This window comes from Labeo rohita, chromosome 25, assembly GCF_022985175.1.
Source record: "Labeo rohita strain BAU-BD-2019 chromosome 25, IGBB_LRoh.1.0, whole genome shotgun sequence".
In the NCBI taxonomy this organism is placed as follows: Eukaryota; Metazoa; Chordata; class Actinopteri; order Cypriniformes; family Cyprinidae; genus Labeo; species Labeo rohita.
The window spans coordinates 984842-1000684 of record NC_066893.1 but is presented as its reverse complement, the minus strand read 5'-3'; the positions used below and the strand labels follow the sequence as shown (position 1 = coordinate 1000684).

At 34.1% G+C, this 15843-nt stretch overlaps 1 protein-coding gene across 7 annotated transcripts; it reads left to right on the top strand.

Moving 5' to 3' along the window:
* The first annotated feature begins 948 nt into the window (after positions 1-948).
* LOC127156551 (NACHT, LRR and PYD domains-containing protein 12) lies at positions 949-15829 on the top strand. Of its 7 annotated transcripts, none has more exons than XM_051099478.1 (16): positions 949-1097; positions 2650-2764; positions 2876-2914; positions 4978-5052; positions 5146-5217; positions 7899-8006; positions 8105-8176; positions 8796-8833; positions 8921-10715; positions 10843-11016; positions 11377-11550; positions 12240-12413; positions 12580-12753; positions 12885-13058; positions 13265-13438; positions 13949-15829. In XM_051099478.1, the coding sequence occupies exons 2-16, from the start codon at positions 2697-2699 to the stop codon at positions 14073-14075; spliced, it is 3438 nt and encodes a 1145-aa protein (XP_050955435.1). In that variant the 5' UTR covers positions 949-1097; positions 2650-2696; the 3' UTR covers positions 14076-15829. The 7 variants fall into 7 exon arrangements, with proteins under 7 accessions (XP_050955435.1, XP_050955437.1, XP_050955439.1 ...); XM_051099479.1 differs by having other exon boundaries at positions 1030-1097; positions 2631-2764; XM_051099480.1 differs by lacking the exon at positions 2876-2914.
* Positions 15830-15843: the final 14 nt, after the last annotated feature.

Genomic DNA, 15843 nt, shown 5'->3' with positions numbered 1-15843 from the left:
GCAAAAAAAAATCCAAAATATTGAGAAAATAGAAGTTTTGATGTATTTACGGTAGGAAATGTACAAAATATCTTCATGGAACATGATCTTTACTTAATATCTTAACAATTTTTGGCATAAAATCTATCAATTTGACCCATAAAATGTATTGCTGGCATTTGCTACAAATATACCCGTGCTACTTAAGACTGGTTTTATGGTCCAGGGTCACAAATAAGGAATACAACAAGCAATAAAATATTAATACAAGTTTACTTATCAATTATTATTATTATTATTATTATTATTATTATTATTATTATTACTACTACACTGTAAAAAACATTTGTTGAGTCAACTTAAAATAATTTGTAACCAGGCTGCCTTAAAATTTTAAGTTCAGTCAACTCAAAAAAAGTTTATTCACCTTGAAATGTTAAATTATACTAAGTGACATCTTAGATATTTGAGTTGAATCAACTTAAAATTTTAAAGCAGCTGGGTTACGTACCCATCTGTTAAGTTTAGCAAACACAAATATCTAAGTTGTTACTTAGTACAACTTAACATTTCAAGTTGAATAAACGTATTTTAGTTGACAGAACTTAAAATTTTAAGGCAGCAGGGTAACATTATTTTAAGCTGACTCAACAAATTGTTTTTTTTATTTTTTACAGTGTACATAGGCAAATTATTTCAATTATCTACCATCATTATACCTTAGACTGAGTTTATAAGTATTTAAATATTTTTTATAAATATTCTAATAGATATATTAATGAAGTTTTTATTATTAATTAATTATTGTTGTTGTTTGCCAATTATGAACTGTAAGAAATATAATGCATCTTTCTTTTGACAAGCAAACTCCTTGCCTATGTTTACTTGTCTCCGTATGCCATTTTTGTGTCTAATTCTCCTTTACTGTGTGCTGTTCCTTTAAAAAAAAAAAAAAGTACGGTTCATGTTGCAGAATGTGGCAGAGCTGCATTCCATTTTATATAAGAAAAGGAAATGAAAAATAATACTCACAAACAGTTGGAAAGCAGAGAAATGTTTATCTTCCTGGAGGTACAGTGTTTTCATTTTCATACGTAAGCAGAAATCAGAATTTTGAGGTAAGTAAAAAAATACAATTGACATTTTATGTGAAACGTTTATACTTTTATGCATTTAATGTAACATACTGTAGTTATGTAATGTATTCATGTGAGTCTTGCAGACCTGTAATAACTAATCACTAAACTGTATTTTAAAATGTAATGATTACACAAAATTATGTTTTATCATTCCAAATAATTCAAACTTTCAGAGACTGCAATATTTTACAAATGTAAGCTTTTCTGAAGATCTTTTTGTTGTTGTTGTTGTTGTTTTGTTTTGTCTTTTTGCTACAATGGTTCAGTGGTATATTAAAAGTGATAACGTCAACAGGATTTTTCAGCTTTGTCATAGTTATTCAACCCTATTCAAATCACTGATTTCTATGGTAGTGCACAAAATTGTGTTAAAATGCAATTAAGCTTTTGGAAACTACAACAAAACTTAATTTGCTTGAGCTGTTACACATACATGAATTTAGCCCATGCATGTGTAAAGTCAAAAGAGCTCTCACCAAAGCTATAAAAGAAATAGCCTATGGCTACAAGAAGACACTGAAAGTTCTTGTAGACGCAGCTGGAAGCATTAACAGGTTCAAAATGTGGTGTACCCGTAAAACTTTGAGGGCATTGAAGAAAAGCACAGTATTATCAAGGGGAATAAAATGTTTGATCAGAGCAACTTAGAAAAAAAAAAAAAAAACCTTGATATACTACTGAAGACTTGTAAGATGACTTGATGAAGGAAGGAAAATGATCAGGCAAAAATCGTGATACCTTTTGTGCACAGATTGACATTTGATGATCATTGTACATTCCTGCAGAATAATCATCCCATACAGTATATATTTAGATACAGTGAGTCTTGGTTCAGGGATCAGTCATATAATGTTCTGAGCGGTGTAATTTGAAGAAACAGTGACAATGTGAAAACCATAGATTATCAGTGATCTGGAAACTGTTGCACATGAGGTATGTGGCAGTAATTGGAGGTTATAAGGAGTAAAAAACTGTCTGCAAATTTTCATTTTTAGGGGTTGAATACTTTTGTACATAAATGTCGCAAACCAATTAGATTTTTTAGATTTAGATTTAACTTTATGTCACTCAAGTGTGCATCATTAAACATTTTATTTAGCAATTTACTATTGCAATTTGTATGATTTTTCACTTTTTTTTTTCAGAAAATAGGTAGACTTATATTATGTATATATTTATCATTCAGTCAGGCATCACAAAAATGTCAATAAGTTACAGACAAGATAACAGAATAGAAATGTTGTGCAAGTCCTGTGCAAGTTTGTCATATAATACATTTATATTATATATAAGTTTGTATATGAGTTTGTGTAAATGCATTTACAAAACAAAGTGTCATTTTACAAATGTTTCAAAGTTCAAAACACATTTAATTTGAAAGAATGACCCAACCTTTTAGAATCCGCATGTAAAAACAAACAATTCTTAAAATCATTTGTTGTCATGCAAAAAGCCTCTTCATGTCAGAATTCTGTCACTGATCATTTTACTTTCATTGCTGATTTACATCAGTGTGAATCTCTTGTTGCAGGTTGAAGAATGTTTGGTTGATTGCCCGTATGCTAATGTAGACTAGTCATGACTAGCCATTCAAACACTAAAATGAGTAAGGACAGAGACTCTGCTGTTGAACTGGATGTTTTAAGGTTTGTACTGTTTCCTGTTTATTCATTTAAATGCATTTGCACTTGATTTAACTATATATACATTGTGACAGCTCTCAATCAGTTTTTAAAAATTATTATTATTTTTTAAAGCCTGAACAAGCCAAATGAGTCTGCTTCACGGAGAGAGAGGTATGTGTTATTAGGGAATGAGTCTATCATTGATTCTTGAGAAGTGGGACAAAACAGGGTGAAATATTGAACAAAAATAAAACCTTGTACTTAGACAAATAAAACTACATTTATGTACCCTACATGTACTAAGCTACTGAGCTACACTTTGATATTATTAAGTGTATCTTATAAAACAAGCTCTTTTCATTAAAAAAACCTTTTTATCAATTTTATAGCATTTGAATGATTGAACCCTTCTCTGTGGACACACTGTTTTAGATGTAGTGAGAAGACAAAAACGTCATAGACTTATAATATACATATAATAATTGTGTTAAATACATTCTGTTATTAATCCCTTATAACATTTACAATTGAAAGTATTTTCATTTTTAAACCTATAGCAGTTACAGTTGCTGGACTTGTTTTGTCCCATGTCTCAAGAATCAGTGCTATGTGTCCTCAGTTAACCCTAAAAGAGAAAACCTCTCAACACAGGTGAGATCATTTAGGGCTGATACACATGTGAATGTTGCCACAAACAAGTATTTTTTAATGAAATATTATCCCAGTTAAAACATTTCTTCATTTTAGGTTGGTTAATCGTGAGGACTTATCTATGCCCAGGGGTGTGTCATTAAAAAGTGAACAGTCAGTGGGCATTCCTTGCAACACTCCTTGTCAATAATGTATTATTTAACATTACTGACAAATAATGTTGCAAAATTAAAGGAATATGGGAATAGATTTTTATCATAGTTTACTTGCTATCATGCCAAATACCCGTGTGAGTGTTTTTTAATATAAATATAATTATTCCATGGAACACCAAAGAAGAATGTTTATACTGCAGGTCTTTTAAATACCAAAATTTTGGTGATTTTGTATTAGTCTGTACAACTTGATTAATAAAAAAGGTCCACTCATAAACCTATCACTTAGTAGTGGGGTGTAAGCAGATTGCACAAACATAGTTATGAATAGACACGAGAGTGTGTTGACAGGAACTGAGGGATGACAAGCACCAAAACTGGCGTAATTATCTTAATTATCTTCAGAAGCCATGCAATAGTTAGCTCACATTTAATTTTTTGCATAATTTAATTTTCATATCTGTATTTTCAGTGGTGTCTGGAGTCTGAAATATCAGCACCCTTGCAGTTCTTTCAGAAAATGCAACCCTTCTCTCAGAAAATTGTTGCAGTTGCAAATGTTTTGGTACTTCCATGTTTTTTTTTTTTTTTTGCATTGGAACAACACACACACAAAAAAAAAAAAAAAAAAAACAGAGAAGAAAATTCAAATCTGATACAATTTTGAATACAAATACAAACCCAACAAATGCACTGGACAAAATTATTGGATGTCTTCTCCCAGCTGCTGTTTTGAGACACTGTTGTACCCTGTGTCTGCAGATCAGCTTGAATTTGTTTGGAAGTTAATCAGGGTTCTTTATTTACCATTCGAACAATCCTTCGTTGTAATTTTCCATTAATTTTGCTCTTCCATCCACGTCCAGTGAGGTTAGCTACAGTGCCATGGGCTGTAAACCTCTTTATGATATTGCGCACAGTGGACACAGGAACATTAAGATCTCTGGAGATGGACTTGTAGCCTTGAGATTGTTTTTTTCTCTCACATCCACAGACAAATCTTTACACTTTCTTTTCTCCATGCTCAGTGTGACACACAACACAAAGGTTGAGTCAACTTTTCTCCATTTTAACATTTGCCACAGGTGTGTCTAAATACAAATTGCAGGAGCATCACATGCTTGAAAAGCAATTATTTCTTACAATTTTGACAAGGTGCCAATAATATTGTTCAGTCCATTTTTGAGTTCTGTGTGAAAGTTTGACTTTTCTTCTTTTTTTTTTTTTTTGTTTGTGTTGTTGCAGTGCAAACAAAAACAGTAAGCACATGAATACCAAAACATTTTCAATTTGAACAATTTTCTGAGCTAAGTGTTGCATTTTTTGACAGAATTGCAAGGGTGTCAATATTTTTGACCATGACCGTATGTAATGTATGTATGTATGTATGTATGTATTTATTTATTTAATTTATTTATTTATTTATAGCTTGAACAAGCCAAATGAACCTTCTTCACCAGGACCAAGTCATGTGTCTCTGGGGAATCAGTCACCTGAACACAAGTGAGATCACAGACCATCATCTTATAAACATATACTGCCTCAAACAAGTATGTTATTAAAACTTACTTCTTTTGGAATAATTCTTCATTTTAGGTTGGCTGACCGTGAGCAGTCGATTGGTCTTCTTTGCGACTTCAGCAGAGAATCCATCCGTACAGAACTGAAGTATGTTAGCAATACATTGAGACACAATATCTAAGATTTTTTTATTTAAATGTCCAAAAACCACTAGAATACTGTTATATATTTTGCTGACTTGTGTACCCACATTATCCCAAATGTTTCAAATAATGTTTAAATCCTGAGAAAAAAGCTTTGCATCGCCTGCCATTGACATCATGCACCATTGATTTTATGGTTTTATTTTGTAAAAAACGTGGAAACTCCAAAGACACTTTAACATGTAATGCATTTTATTAGACAGCATTATAACAGAACTTCCAACTCACTCAAATGTATCTAGTATGTTATAACAGCGCTGCTTTTTCCAACTTCTGCATGACCGGAAGAAGCGGAAGCGCTCGAGCAGTGTATTGCAGAGTATTGCACTCGTCCTTCATTAGCTCGTTTCGCTTCCATGACTTCCTGGGACAAAACAGGGTGAAATATTGAACAAAAATAAAACCTTGTACTTAGACAAATAAAACTACTTTTATGTACCCTACATGTACTAAGCTACTGAGCTACACTTTGATATTATTAAGTAATGTATTATTTAAAGGGGTCATCGGATGCTAAGTTCACTTTTTCATGTTGATTGAACATTAATGTGTGTTGGCAGTGTATGTACAAATCTACCCAATAATGATCAAAATCCATGCAGTGGTTTTTAATTAATCTGTAAAAATAATATCCCCTTTTTCAAATCAAGTCATTCTCAGATGCCTGTCTGTGTGCCGTCACATGACAGAGGCCGCTCCAACAATAGTTGATTGACATGAGCGTCTTACCTCAGATCAGCTGTAACAGTCCAGTAACTTTCCATGTTTTGATGCCAGAGCAGGGATGTAAGTTAGACAAGAATATCTCCGATTGAGCGATTGTGTTGTGTTGCTGGATGTAATAATGAACATAGTGGTCGTCATTTACTCCCGACATCTGAGCCGCTGAAGATGCAGTGGATCACGTTTGTTTGTGAAGGGAATGCGCCTCCCGATCTACATATATCCGTCTATGTTCGCGCGAATCATTCATGATCCAGTTTCACTTACAGCAGAAGTCAGTATAAGCGTTTTTTATGAATCTTTGCGATCGCCTTTCCTTATAACATGGTAGTTAAGAAGTTTAGCGGCTAAACGCGGCTAAATGCGGCTAATGTAAACAAGACCGTCTGTCCACAGAGACAAGAGAGGGGCGGGACGAGCAGAGCTCATTTGCATTTAAAGGAACAACCCCTTAGAATGAGATGATTTTTGCAGAGCTGATTTTGACAAGGTAAAAAGGGTGTTGTTTTACAAAACCATTGAGAATTTTTAATCAAAGTATATTAGAGACTTTTCATTAAGACCCTAAAGAATCATATCAACTTGTGGAAAATGGGCATCCGATGACCCCTTTAACATTACTGACAAATAATGTTGCAAAATTAAAGGAATATAGGAATAGATTTTTATCATAGTTTACTTGCTATCATGCCAAATACCCGTGTGAGTGTTTTTTTTATACATATTTATAATTATTCCATGGAACACCAAAGAAGAATGTTTATACTGCCGGTCTTTTAAATACAAAAAAAAAAAAAAAAAAAAAAAAAAAGAATACAGCAACCAACTAAATAAATAATTAACAATTTGGTAATTTTTGTATTAGTCTGTACAACTTGATTAATAAAAAAGTCCACTCATAAACCTATCACTCAGTAGTGGGATGTAAGCAGATTGCACAAACATAATTGAATGAGTTCAAAAAAACCAAAAACAAACAAACAAAAAAAACATAGTTATGAATAGACACGAGAGTGTGTTAACTGGAACTGAGGGATGACAAGCAACAAAACTGGCTTAATTATCTTAATTATCTTCAGAAGCCATACAATAGTTAGCTCACATCTAATTTTTTGCATAATTTAATTTTCATATCTTTTTTTTCAGTGGTGTTTGGAGTCTGAAATATCAGCACCCTTGCAATTCTGTCAGAAAATGCAACCCTTCTCTCAGAAAATTGTTGCAGTTGCAAATGTGGAAGCACTCGACTGTGGCATAATAAAAGCTTTGCTGCTTTCAAGCCGTGTATTGCGCTCATCCTTCATTAGCTCGTTTCGCTTCCATGACTTTTACCCCACCCTGCTTTATACTACAGTGACCTTAATAAGTCTTTAATACATTAGCTAGTCTATAAACATAATTTCTGCCCAAGTCTCGTCAGATTGCATCGGCTGTGAGGATGAAGACAACGGCGTCATTGTTTGTTTTAAATATATGCCTTCTAGTGGCGAAAACTTACATATTGTGCCTTTAAACAATTATATCCTTTAAAGTCTGTTGGCATGAGATTCATACAAATCATCTTAATGCATTTACTGTCTGCCTCACTTGCAAATTCCTCAGAAGCCAGACAAACCAATAGTTGAAAAATCAAAAAAATCTTCTCAATCACAATTCTTTATGTGCAGGTTTTTCTTTCTTTCTTTCTTTCTTTCTTTCTTTCTTTCTTTCTTTCTTTCTTTCTTTTCTTTCTTTCTTTCTTTCTTTCTTTCTATGTAACAGTCTCAAATTTCTTAAATTGTCAATTGCTTACTGACAATATTTTTTGTAAAATTTATTTCCATATCTGTATCTTCAAGCGGTGTGGAGGCTGAAATGATGAACAGTACATGATGGGGTTCTAACCTGTTTTTCATTGTCCAGCTTGAACAAGCCAAATGATACTGCTTCATCAGGACCAAGTCATGTGTCTCTGAGGAAACTGTTTATGTTTTCCCCGTTATCCTTTAAGGAGGAAACCCCTGAACACAAGTGTGATCATAGACCATTACTCTTATAAACATACCGATACTGTCTTCAACACGTATGCTATAAAAACGAACTTCTTTTGGAATATTTCTCTATTTTAGGTTGGTTGACCGTGAGCAGTCAATTGGTCGTCTTCCCTACTTCAGCAGAGAATCAATTCGTACAGAACTGAAGTATGTTAGCAATGTGTTGAACAATTACAAGCAATTATATACATCAAAGTCTGTTACTGTGAGATATACATACAAATGCATTTAATGCATTTACATATTTAAATTTGCCTTCAGAAAAAATGCCTTTCTTTCTTTCTTTCTTGCTCAACTTTAACTTTGGTTAATTTGTGTACCCTAACATCCACTGGTCAGGCTGATTGAGATCCTTAAACAAACAGAGCAAGAAGTGTCCTTAAAAACTGAATTATGATTTCATTAAAAAGACAAGAAAAGAGAAAGGACTGTATTAATTGACAATTTCAAATAGTCAGGTTTGGATGTCAAAATGTAAGCAGACAGTCTGCTTGTGCATTGTGTGCATGAAAATATAAACATGTTGTGCACTAAAATGAGACTCCAGTAGCAATAGTGTGTTTATTTATTTATTTCTACTATATAGGCCAGCATGACATAAAAAATTGCTATGTGCACTTTTAAGCTAAAATATGAGAAGCTTTTATAATATTGAAAAAAATACACACTTCACCTTTAACAAAAAATTGTTTAACAATAGTAACAAAACCTAATATTGCAACATTAAATGCACAATTTTCATTCACATATGTATTTTGTCTTTCAGAATTCAGCAGAAGCAATCAAGGTCAAATGTTCTAAATGGTATTAATTTCAATAGTGTCATATAAATTTATCTAACAAGATCCAAGCGTTTTTCATTCTAACGACCTCTTATGTCAAACTTCACAGAGGATCTGATCGGGACATGTCAGTATAAGAGGATGTTGAGGAACAGGTGCCAGTGTATATTTGAGGGGAATGAAGAACACAGCGGCCCCTCTCTGCTTAACAATATCTATACGGAGCTCTACATCACTGATAGTGGAAGCAGTGAGCACACCGGTGAACATGAAATCAGACAGATCGAGACAGCATATAAACATCCAGCCACATGGGACACACCAATCAAGGCTAATGATATCTTTAACACTTCTCCCGGTTCTGCTAAACAAATCCGAACTGTGCTAACCAAAGGAATCGCTGGCATTGGGAAAACAGTGTCTGTGCAAAAGTTCACACTGGACTGGGTTGAGGACAGAGCCAACCAGGACATCCACATGATATTTCCACTCCCTTTTCGAGAAATGAATGCATTTAAAAAAAAGAAAATTAGTCTGATAAACATTCTTGAGTGCTTCTTCAATCTAAAAATAGATCCAGAGGTGTTACGCTCCGACAAATACAAGGTAGTCTTCATCTTTGATGGACTTGATGAATGTCGGTTTCCTCTGGATTTTCAAAACAGCAGGAGCTGCTCCAGTGTGACAGAATCAGTTTCAGTCGGTGTCCTACTGACAAACCTCATCTGCAAGAACTTGCTTCCTTCTGCTTTAGTCTGGATAACCTCACGACCAGCTGCAGCAGGTCAAATACCACCTGACTTCATTGACCGTGTGACTGAGGTACAAGGTTTTAATGACTCCCACAAGGAAGAATACTTCAAGAAAAAAATAAGAGATCCAGACTTGTTCTCCACAATAATCTCACACTTGAAGTCTTCAAAGGTCCTTCACATCATGTGCCACATCCCAGTGTTCTGTTGGATATCAGCTACAGTTCTCGAAAGAATGTTTTTTGATTTGGAAAGTGGTGAAATTCCCAAGACCCTCACGCAAATGTACACACACTTCCTGATGTTCCAGATCAAGCAAGGAAGTCACAAATATGATGGGAATTCTGAAGCCGGTTTAAAGTGGCATAACCAGACCATATTGCTGCTTGGAAAGCTGGCATTTCAACAGCTTGAAAAGGGTAATTTATTGTTTTATGAAGACGATTTGAGGGAATGTGGCATTGAACTTGACGTTGCATCAGTGTATTCAGGAGTTTGTACCCAAATCTTCAGAGAAGAGGCAGGACTGCTACAGGAGAGGGTCTTTAGCTTTATACATGCAAGTATACAGGAGTTTTTGGCTGCGTTGTATGCATTTCTTGCGTTTGTTAACCATAAACGAAATGTCCTCAGGCAGACGACAAATGCTAAAATCGTAAATACTTTCAAAAAGACGTCAATGCATGAATTTCTGAAGTGTGCGGTGGATAATGCTTTAGCAAGCGACAATGGACATTTGGACCTTTTCCTTCGCTTCTTGTTGGGATTGTCCCTTGAGTCCAACCAGACACTCCTTCAGGGACTCCTGACTGAGGTGTGGAGTGATACTGAAAGCAGCATGAAAACAATTCAATACGTCAAGGAAAAAATCAGAGACCACTCTTCAGCGGAGAAGGCAATAAGTCTTTTCCATTGCCTGAGTGAACTGAAAGATGATTCTCTGGTTGAGAGAGTGCAGGACTTCATTAATTCACATGGTTTTACTTGTGGAAAGCTGTCTCCTTCACACTTTTCTGCTTTGGCTTACATATTGCTGACATCTGCTGAAGAACTGGATGTGTTTGACTTGTCAAAGTTAATTCATCCGAGCATGACCTCAAATGAGGGATTGTTGAGATTGCTGCCAGTCATCAAAGCATCCCGATCAGTTATGTATGTATCTCACTGGTTTTCTTAGGCCAGAAATGTACTCTACCCAAGTATGCAAACACAGATGTGAATGCTTAGTCAGCATATTCCAAGAAGTACCAACTTAACCTGCTTTCTTTTTTTCCTTTAGTTTGAGGTGTTGTAATGTGACAGATAAAGGCTGCTCAGGCCTGTCCTCTGTACTAAGTTCAAATGTCTCATGTCTGAGAGAACTGGATTTGACTTCCAATAATCTTCAGGATTCTGGAATAAAACAACTGGCTGCTGGATTGGGGAATCCTCAGTGTAAACTAGAGATTCTGAGGTAGGAAGTAGACTGTAATCCCATGATATGGATTGTTGAAAAAAATATGCAGTGCCAAAAAATGGCCAAATTCCAAGTATCTAATGAATTTGATTATAAATAAATGTATATTTTTTAAGACACATGTTATGCTTCCTTGCAACAAAGCCTGGCCAGAGTAAAAATAGTTTTTCAAGCCTTCAGTCCAACAAATCCTTTACAGACTTTTCTTGAGACAGTGTTGAGAAAATATTGGGATAATTATTTTCTTTTTTAAAGAAGAATCATTGAGACACAGGAAACTCTAGTGAATCACATTGCTATATAGAAGAAACAACTAACACATTTCATTTGTGATTTTTCTTTCTTTCTTGGTTGTAGACTTTTCAATTGCAGCATCAGTGAAAATGGCTGTGCTTCTTTGGCCTCGGCTTTGAGATCAAACCCAGCTCACCTAATTGAACTAGATTTGACGCACAACAAGCCTCATGATACAGGCGTGAAAATGCTTTCTGATGTGCTAACAGATACAAACTGTAAACTGAAAACACTAAGGTAATATATTACACTAAAACTGTATGTAATAAGTGGGCACTAAAATATATAAGATTTATAATTTATTTTTTATTTACTTACTGTTTTTTCAATGTACTTACTGTTTCTTGTTTGCATAAACCTTTAATTACCTAACACAACTGGGGGAAAAAGCCAGTGATAAATTAGAGTTTATTAGAGTCTAATTCATAATCATTTCATGTAAATACAAATAAATTAAGGGGGGAATGATGAATTCATTACTATTGTGAACAAGCAATGCCAGAAAAGAACTTCCCATTAAGAGATATTTGCTTCTTGTATTTTATTTCCAGGCATTTTTACCTTCATGATATCATATTTTGTTTTCACTATCTTATGTCAAATAGTTATTTAAAACAGTTTTGTCAACTTGGTGTTAATAAGTTCATAAACTTATAAACATCAAGTAATTTAGGTGAAAATATATACTGTATAACGAGGCTTAGAAATATTTCCTTTGTTAAAAAAATGATTATGGTAGTTTTTGCTTTGCAGTTGTATGTTCAGTGACAATCCATCATCAATTTCTATGGGACTGAGTTTCGTTTTTGAACAAATGTCAGACGCAGATGTCACAGCAGTTGTAGAGTTGTAGATTGATTTGGGCAGACCATGTCCAATATAAAAATTCTATCAAGTCTATGATTTTAAAGTGAGTTTTTTTTTAGGTTGATGGCCTGTGAACTTACCAGGAAAAGTTGTGCGGCACTGACCCAAGCGCTTCAGTCCACATCTACAAGTCTGAAGCATTTAGATTTAAGTTTGAATGACCTTCAGGATTCAGGAGTGGAACTGCTTTGTGTTGGTCTTAAGAGTCCTTCCTGCAAGCTTGAGACATTAAGGTATCACACAAGTAGACAATGTTCATATGCTAAGTAACAAACAACTAATGGGGCAATAACATGATGCCATTAGATGACTGATCTGATTCTAAAATAATATAAAAAAAGTCCCATGCTGAGTATCACATGACACTAGTTCATGATTATTTGCCTCTTTTATTTTCAGTCTATCAGACTGTAAAATTACAGCCAATGGATGTTCTGCATTGTCACCTGCTTTAAAGTCAAACCCATCACACATGAGAGAGTTGGACCTCAGCATTAACAACCTCACAGACTCAGGAGTGAAGCATCTGCTCCCTGTCTTTGAAGACCCACGTGTGCATCTAGAGAGATTATGGTAACAGACCTCCAGCTTGTTTAATCATGTAATGTACATCTCACAATAACAAATGAGACTGGATGGACATTTGGAGCTTTTTTATAATTGTTTTATAATTGTATAATTGTAATATTTTGTGCTTTTCTCAGGCTGAATAATTGCAATCTCACACATGAAAGCTGTCGGATGATGGGTTATGAAAACAAACCAGAACATTCAGGTCTGAGAGAGCTGAATCTCAGTGCAAATACAATACTAGACTCAGGTTTAAAGCAGCTTTCAGTGGCACTATGTCATCTTCTGTCAGGACTGAAGTCTCTGAGGTAATAAAAATGCCCTAAATATTTTTAGTAACTAGTCATTACAAATCAAACTATTGTGAACTGTAACTTAAATTTCAAACCAAACCATATATTAAAAAAAAGTATGAATCTGTACTCTACAGAACATTTGACTGTTTTTACTTGTACAAAATATCATTTAAATGTCATTTAAAGTAATCTTGTTATAATTGCACAACCCTTTGCAGTGTAACATACTGTGGGCTTACGGCAAATGGGTGTGCTGTTCTGGCATCAGCTCTCAGCTCTAACCAGTCACAGCTAAAAGCACTGGACCTCAGAGGAAATAATCTGACAGATTCAGGAGTGAAGCCGCTCTCAAATCTACTGAAGGATCCACAAAGTAAATTAGAAGAGTTTGAGTAAGTATTTAAAACTTAGTATACATATAGTATAGTCCTTGTGTTATGCCATAAGATATTCCATAACAATTTACACCTTGTTTAAAAATTAGATGTTATTACTTAAATAATAAGTGAGGATTGGGTTATCATTTGGTATATTTTTTGGTTGTTTGCCACAGTGTTCAGGTGAATCTTAAGAAAATGTTTGGCCCATAATTCACCCCAAAACAACAAGACAGAAGTGTAAATTTGAAGATATTCATTGTAGTAATGAGAATGGAATGTAATTGCATTACAATCATGAGAAATAAGTAGAATGTGCTTAATTGTCATGGAAATAATTTCACAATGCAAAATATTGCAATGAAAAAGATTAGATTTTATTTTCTTATGCAGTATACTTAACATTTCTTTTTTTTTTTATAACTTTTGGTTGGACCCTGACAAATTCTTGAGATTTAGATTAATATTTATATTACCATACATATATCTCAGTACAAATGGCTGATTTAAATGTCCACCTCACAGATTTATGGATGGAATAATATCGGAAGATCAGGCACCTATGGATGACTCCCACAATCAGGATGCTCTACTTGAAAGTTCAACAAAATCAAAAAAACCAAAAACAAAAGACACATGCGTATGCTTCTAAGAACATATGTGACTACATTATTAGCTCATTGAGTGCCTTGAGTGAGTTGGAAAAGTTTGTGCCCAGCCATGTTACTCCAATTTAGTCAAGCAGACCTGAAAGAGAGCTATATATTAGATCACTGGTGTAAGTGTGACTTCAGATCTCAGAGTTGTTCATCATCTTAATTATTCAAACCAACAAGAAAAGGACATCATGGAAACTACTGCTTGGAAAGTGGCCTGGAACATCTGTATGGAATATGCAGCATGTGCGTGACATGGAATCATGGGTACAGAATGAATCATGCATAGTTTCATTCTTGAGCAGGAACAGTATGTCAAAAAATATTTGTAACTGAGGTACAAGGGAAACTATGAGGAATGGCAGGTTTGTAAGTCAGCCCAGTCACAGGTGTTTGAAGAGGTGTTATGTAAATATAGATCCAAATCTGCTGCATTGTAAAAACTTTTCTTTATTGCATTACATTTATTGTATACAGACAAATTTATAGTAGATTTGATTGATATTATTACAGTTCCAACATTTTGGTATTGGCAGCTGCTAAAGATGTTGAGTTGGCAAAATGTGAATATTTACACAGTATTTACTGTAAACTACTACCTCTTATAAAATCCTAAACATCTGACTTTATCAACTATATTTTCACTTAGAAACCAGCCACTACCGCCTAGCAAAAATTCTAACCAAAGTTTCTAATCCTTTGCCTTGAAATGACTCGAAACACCTTAATAACCATAAAGTAAGGTCAACATCTTTTCAAACTTTTAAAATGTTGAGTTCAGCCACTTATTAGTCAACAAAAGTATTATAAAACATATAAGACTTGACAAGGATTTGTCAACTCATCATCAAAGTTTGTCTTCACATACATTCCTTTTGTAGTTTTATGAATAATTGTGTAGACTGAAGCATCTTCCGTTTTAAGTTTTTTCAAAATAATAATAAAATAATTCACAACAATGATTTAAGTCTGTGTAAGAACAGTAGAGGGCAGTACAGGATCTTAATGAGGTTGACTGCATGAAATAAAGATATTCTAGTGGAAATTTGATCATAATTCCTGTGTCAGGCTACGTCATACCTGATTTTGTTTATTTCACATGTTGTCTGTTCTTTTTTTTTAACTAATATTGACATTGTCTAGTGATGATGTAAAACTGTGAATGAAGAATGTAACTTACTACAATCTTAAAAATAAAGGTGCTTCACGATGCCATAGAATAACTTTTTTTGTTTGTTTTGTTTTGTTTTTTGTTTAAATAGTTCCATAAAGAACCTTTAACATCTGAAGAACCATTCTGTTTCACAAAAGGTTCTTTGTGGCCAAAGACGGTTCTTCTAATTTTTAAAAGGTAAGAAAGAGATGGTTCTTTAAAGAACCTTTGACTGAATGGCTCTTTGTGGAACCAAAAATGGTTCTTCTATAGCATCGCTGTGAAGAACCTTTTAAAGCACCTTTATTTTTAAGAGTGTAGACTCAATACACAGAAAAATGACACAGCATCACCAAGTGTTTCATTGAAATGTTTATTTATAAAATAAGAAAGGGGAATCATTTCATTAATAGTCACTTTAATTATTACAGCACATCTTTCTTCATATAACGTGAAAATTTGTTGTACTGATATTCAGAGTTCACCGAGTCTTTCTCTGGTTGGTCATAACAAACCATTCTCCACACAGTTTCTCATATGGAAACAATTATAAAATTGGACTTTGGTCAAAATTTGGGCCTTTTTGTTGTGGATATTGCATTGCCAATAAT

Coding starts and splice junctions, on each gene's coding strand:
- LOC127156551 (XM_051099478.1), top strand. CDS start 2,697: ATGACTAGCCATTCAAACACTAAAATGAGTAAGGACAGAGACTCTGCT. Junction 5,218..7,898: donor TCCATCCGTACAGAACTGAA/GTATGTTAGCAA, acceptor TTCATTGTCCAG/CTTGAACAAGCCAAATGATA. Junction 12,414..12,579: donor TGCAAGCTTGAGACATTAAG/GTATCACACAAG, acceptor TTTTATTTTCAG/TCTATCAGACTGTAAAATTA.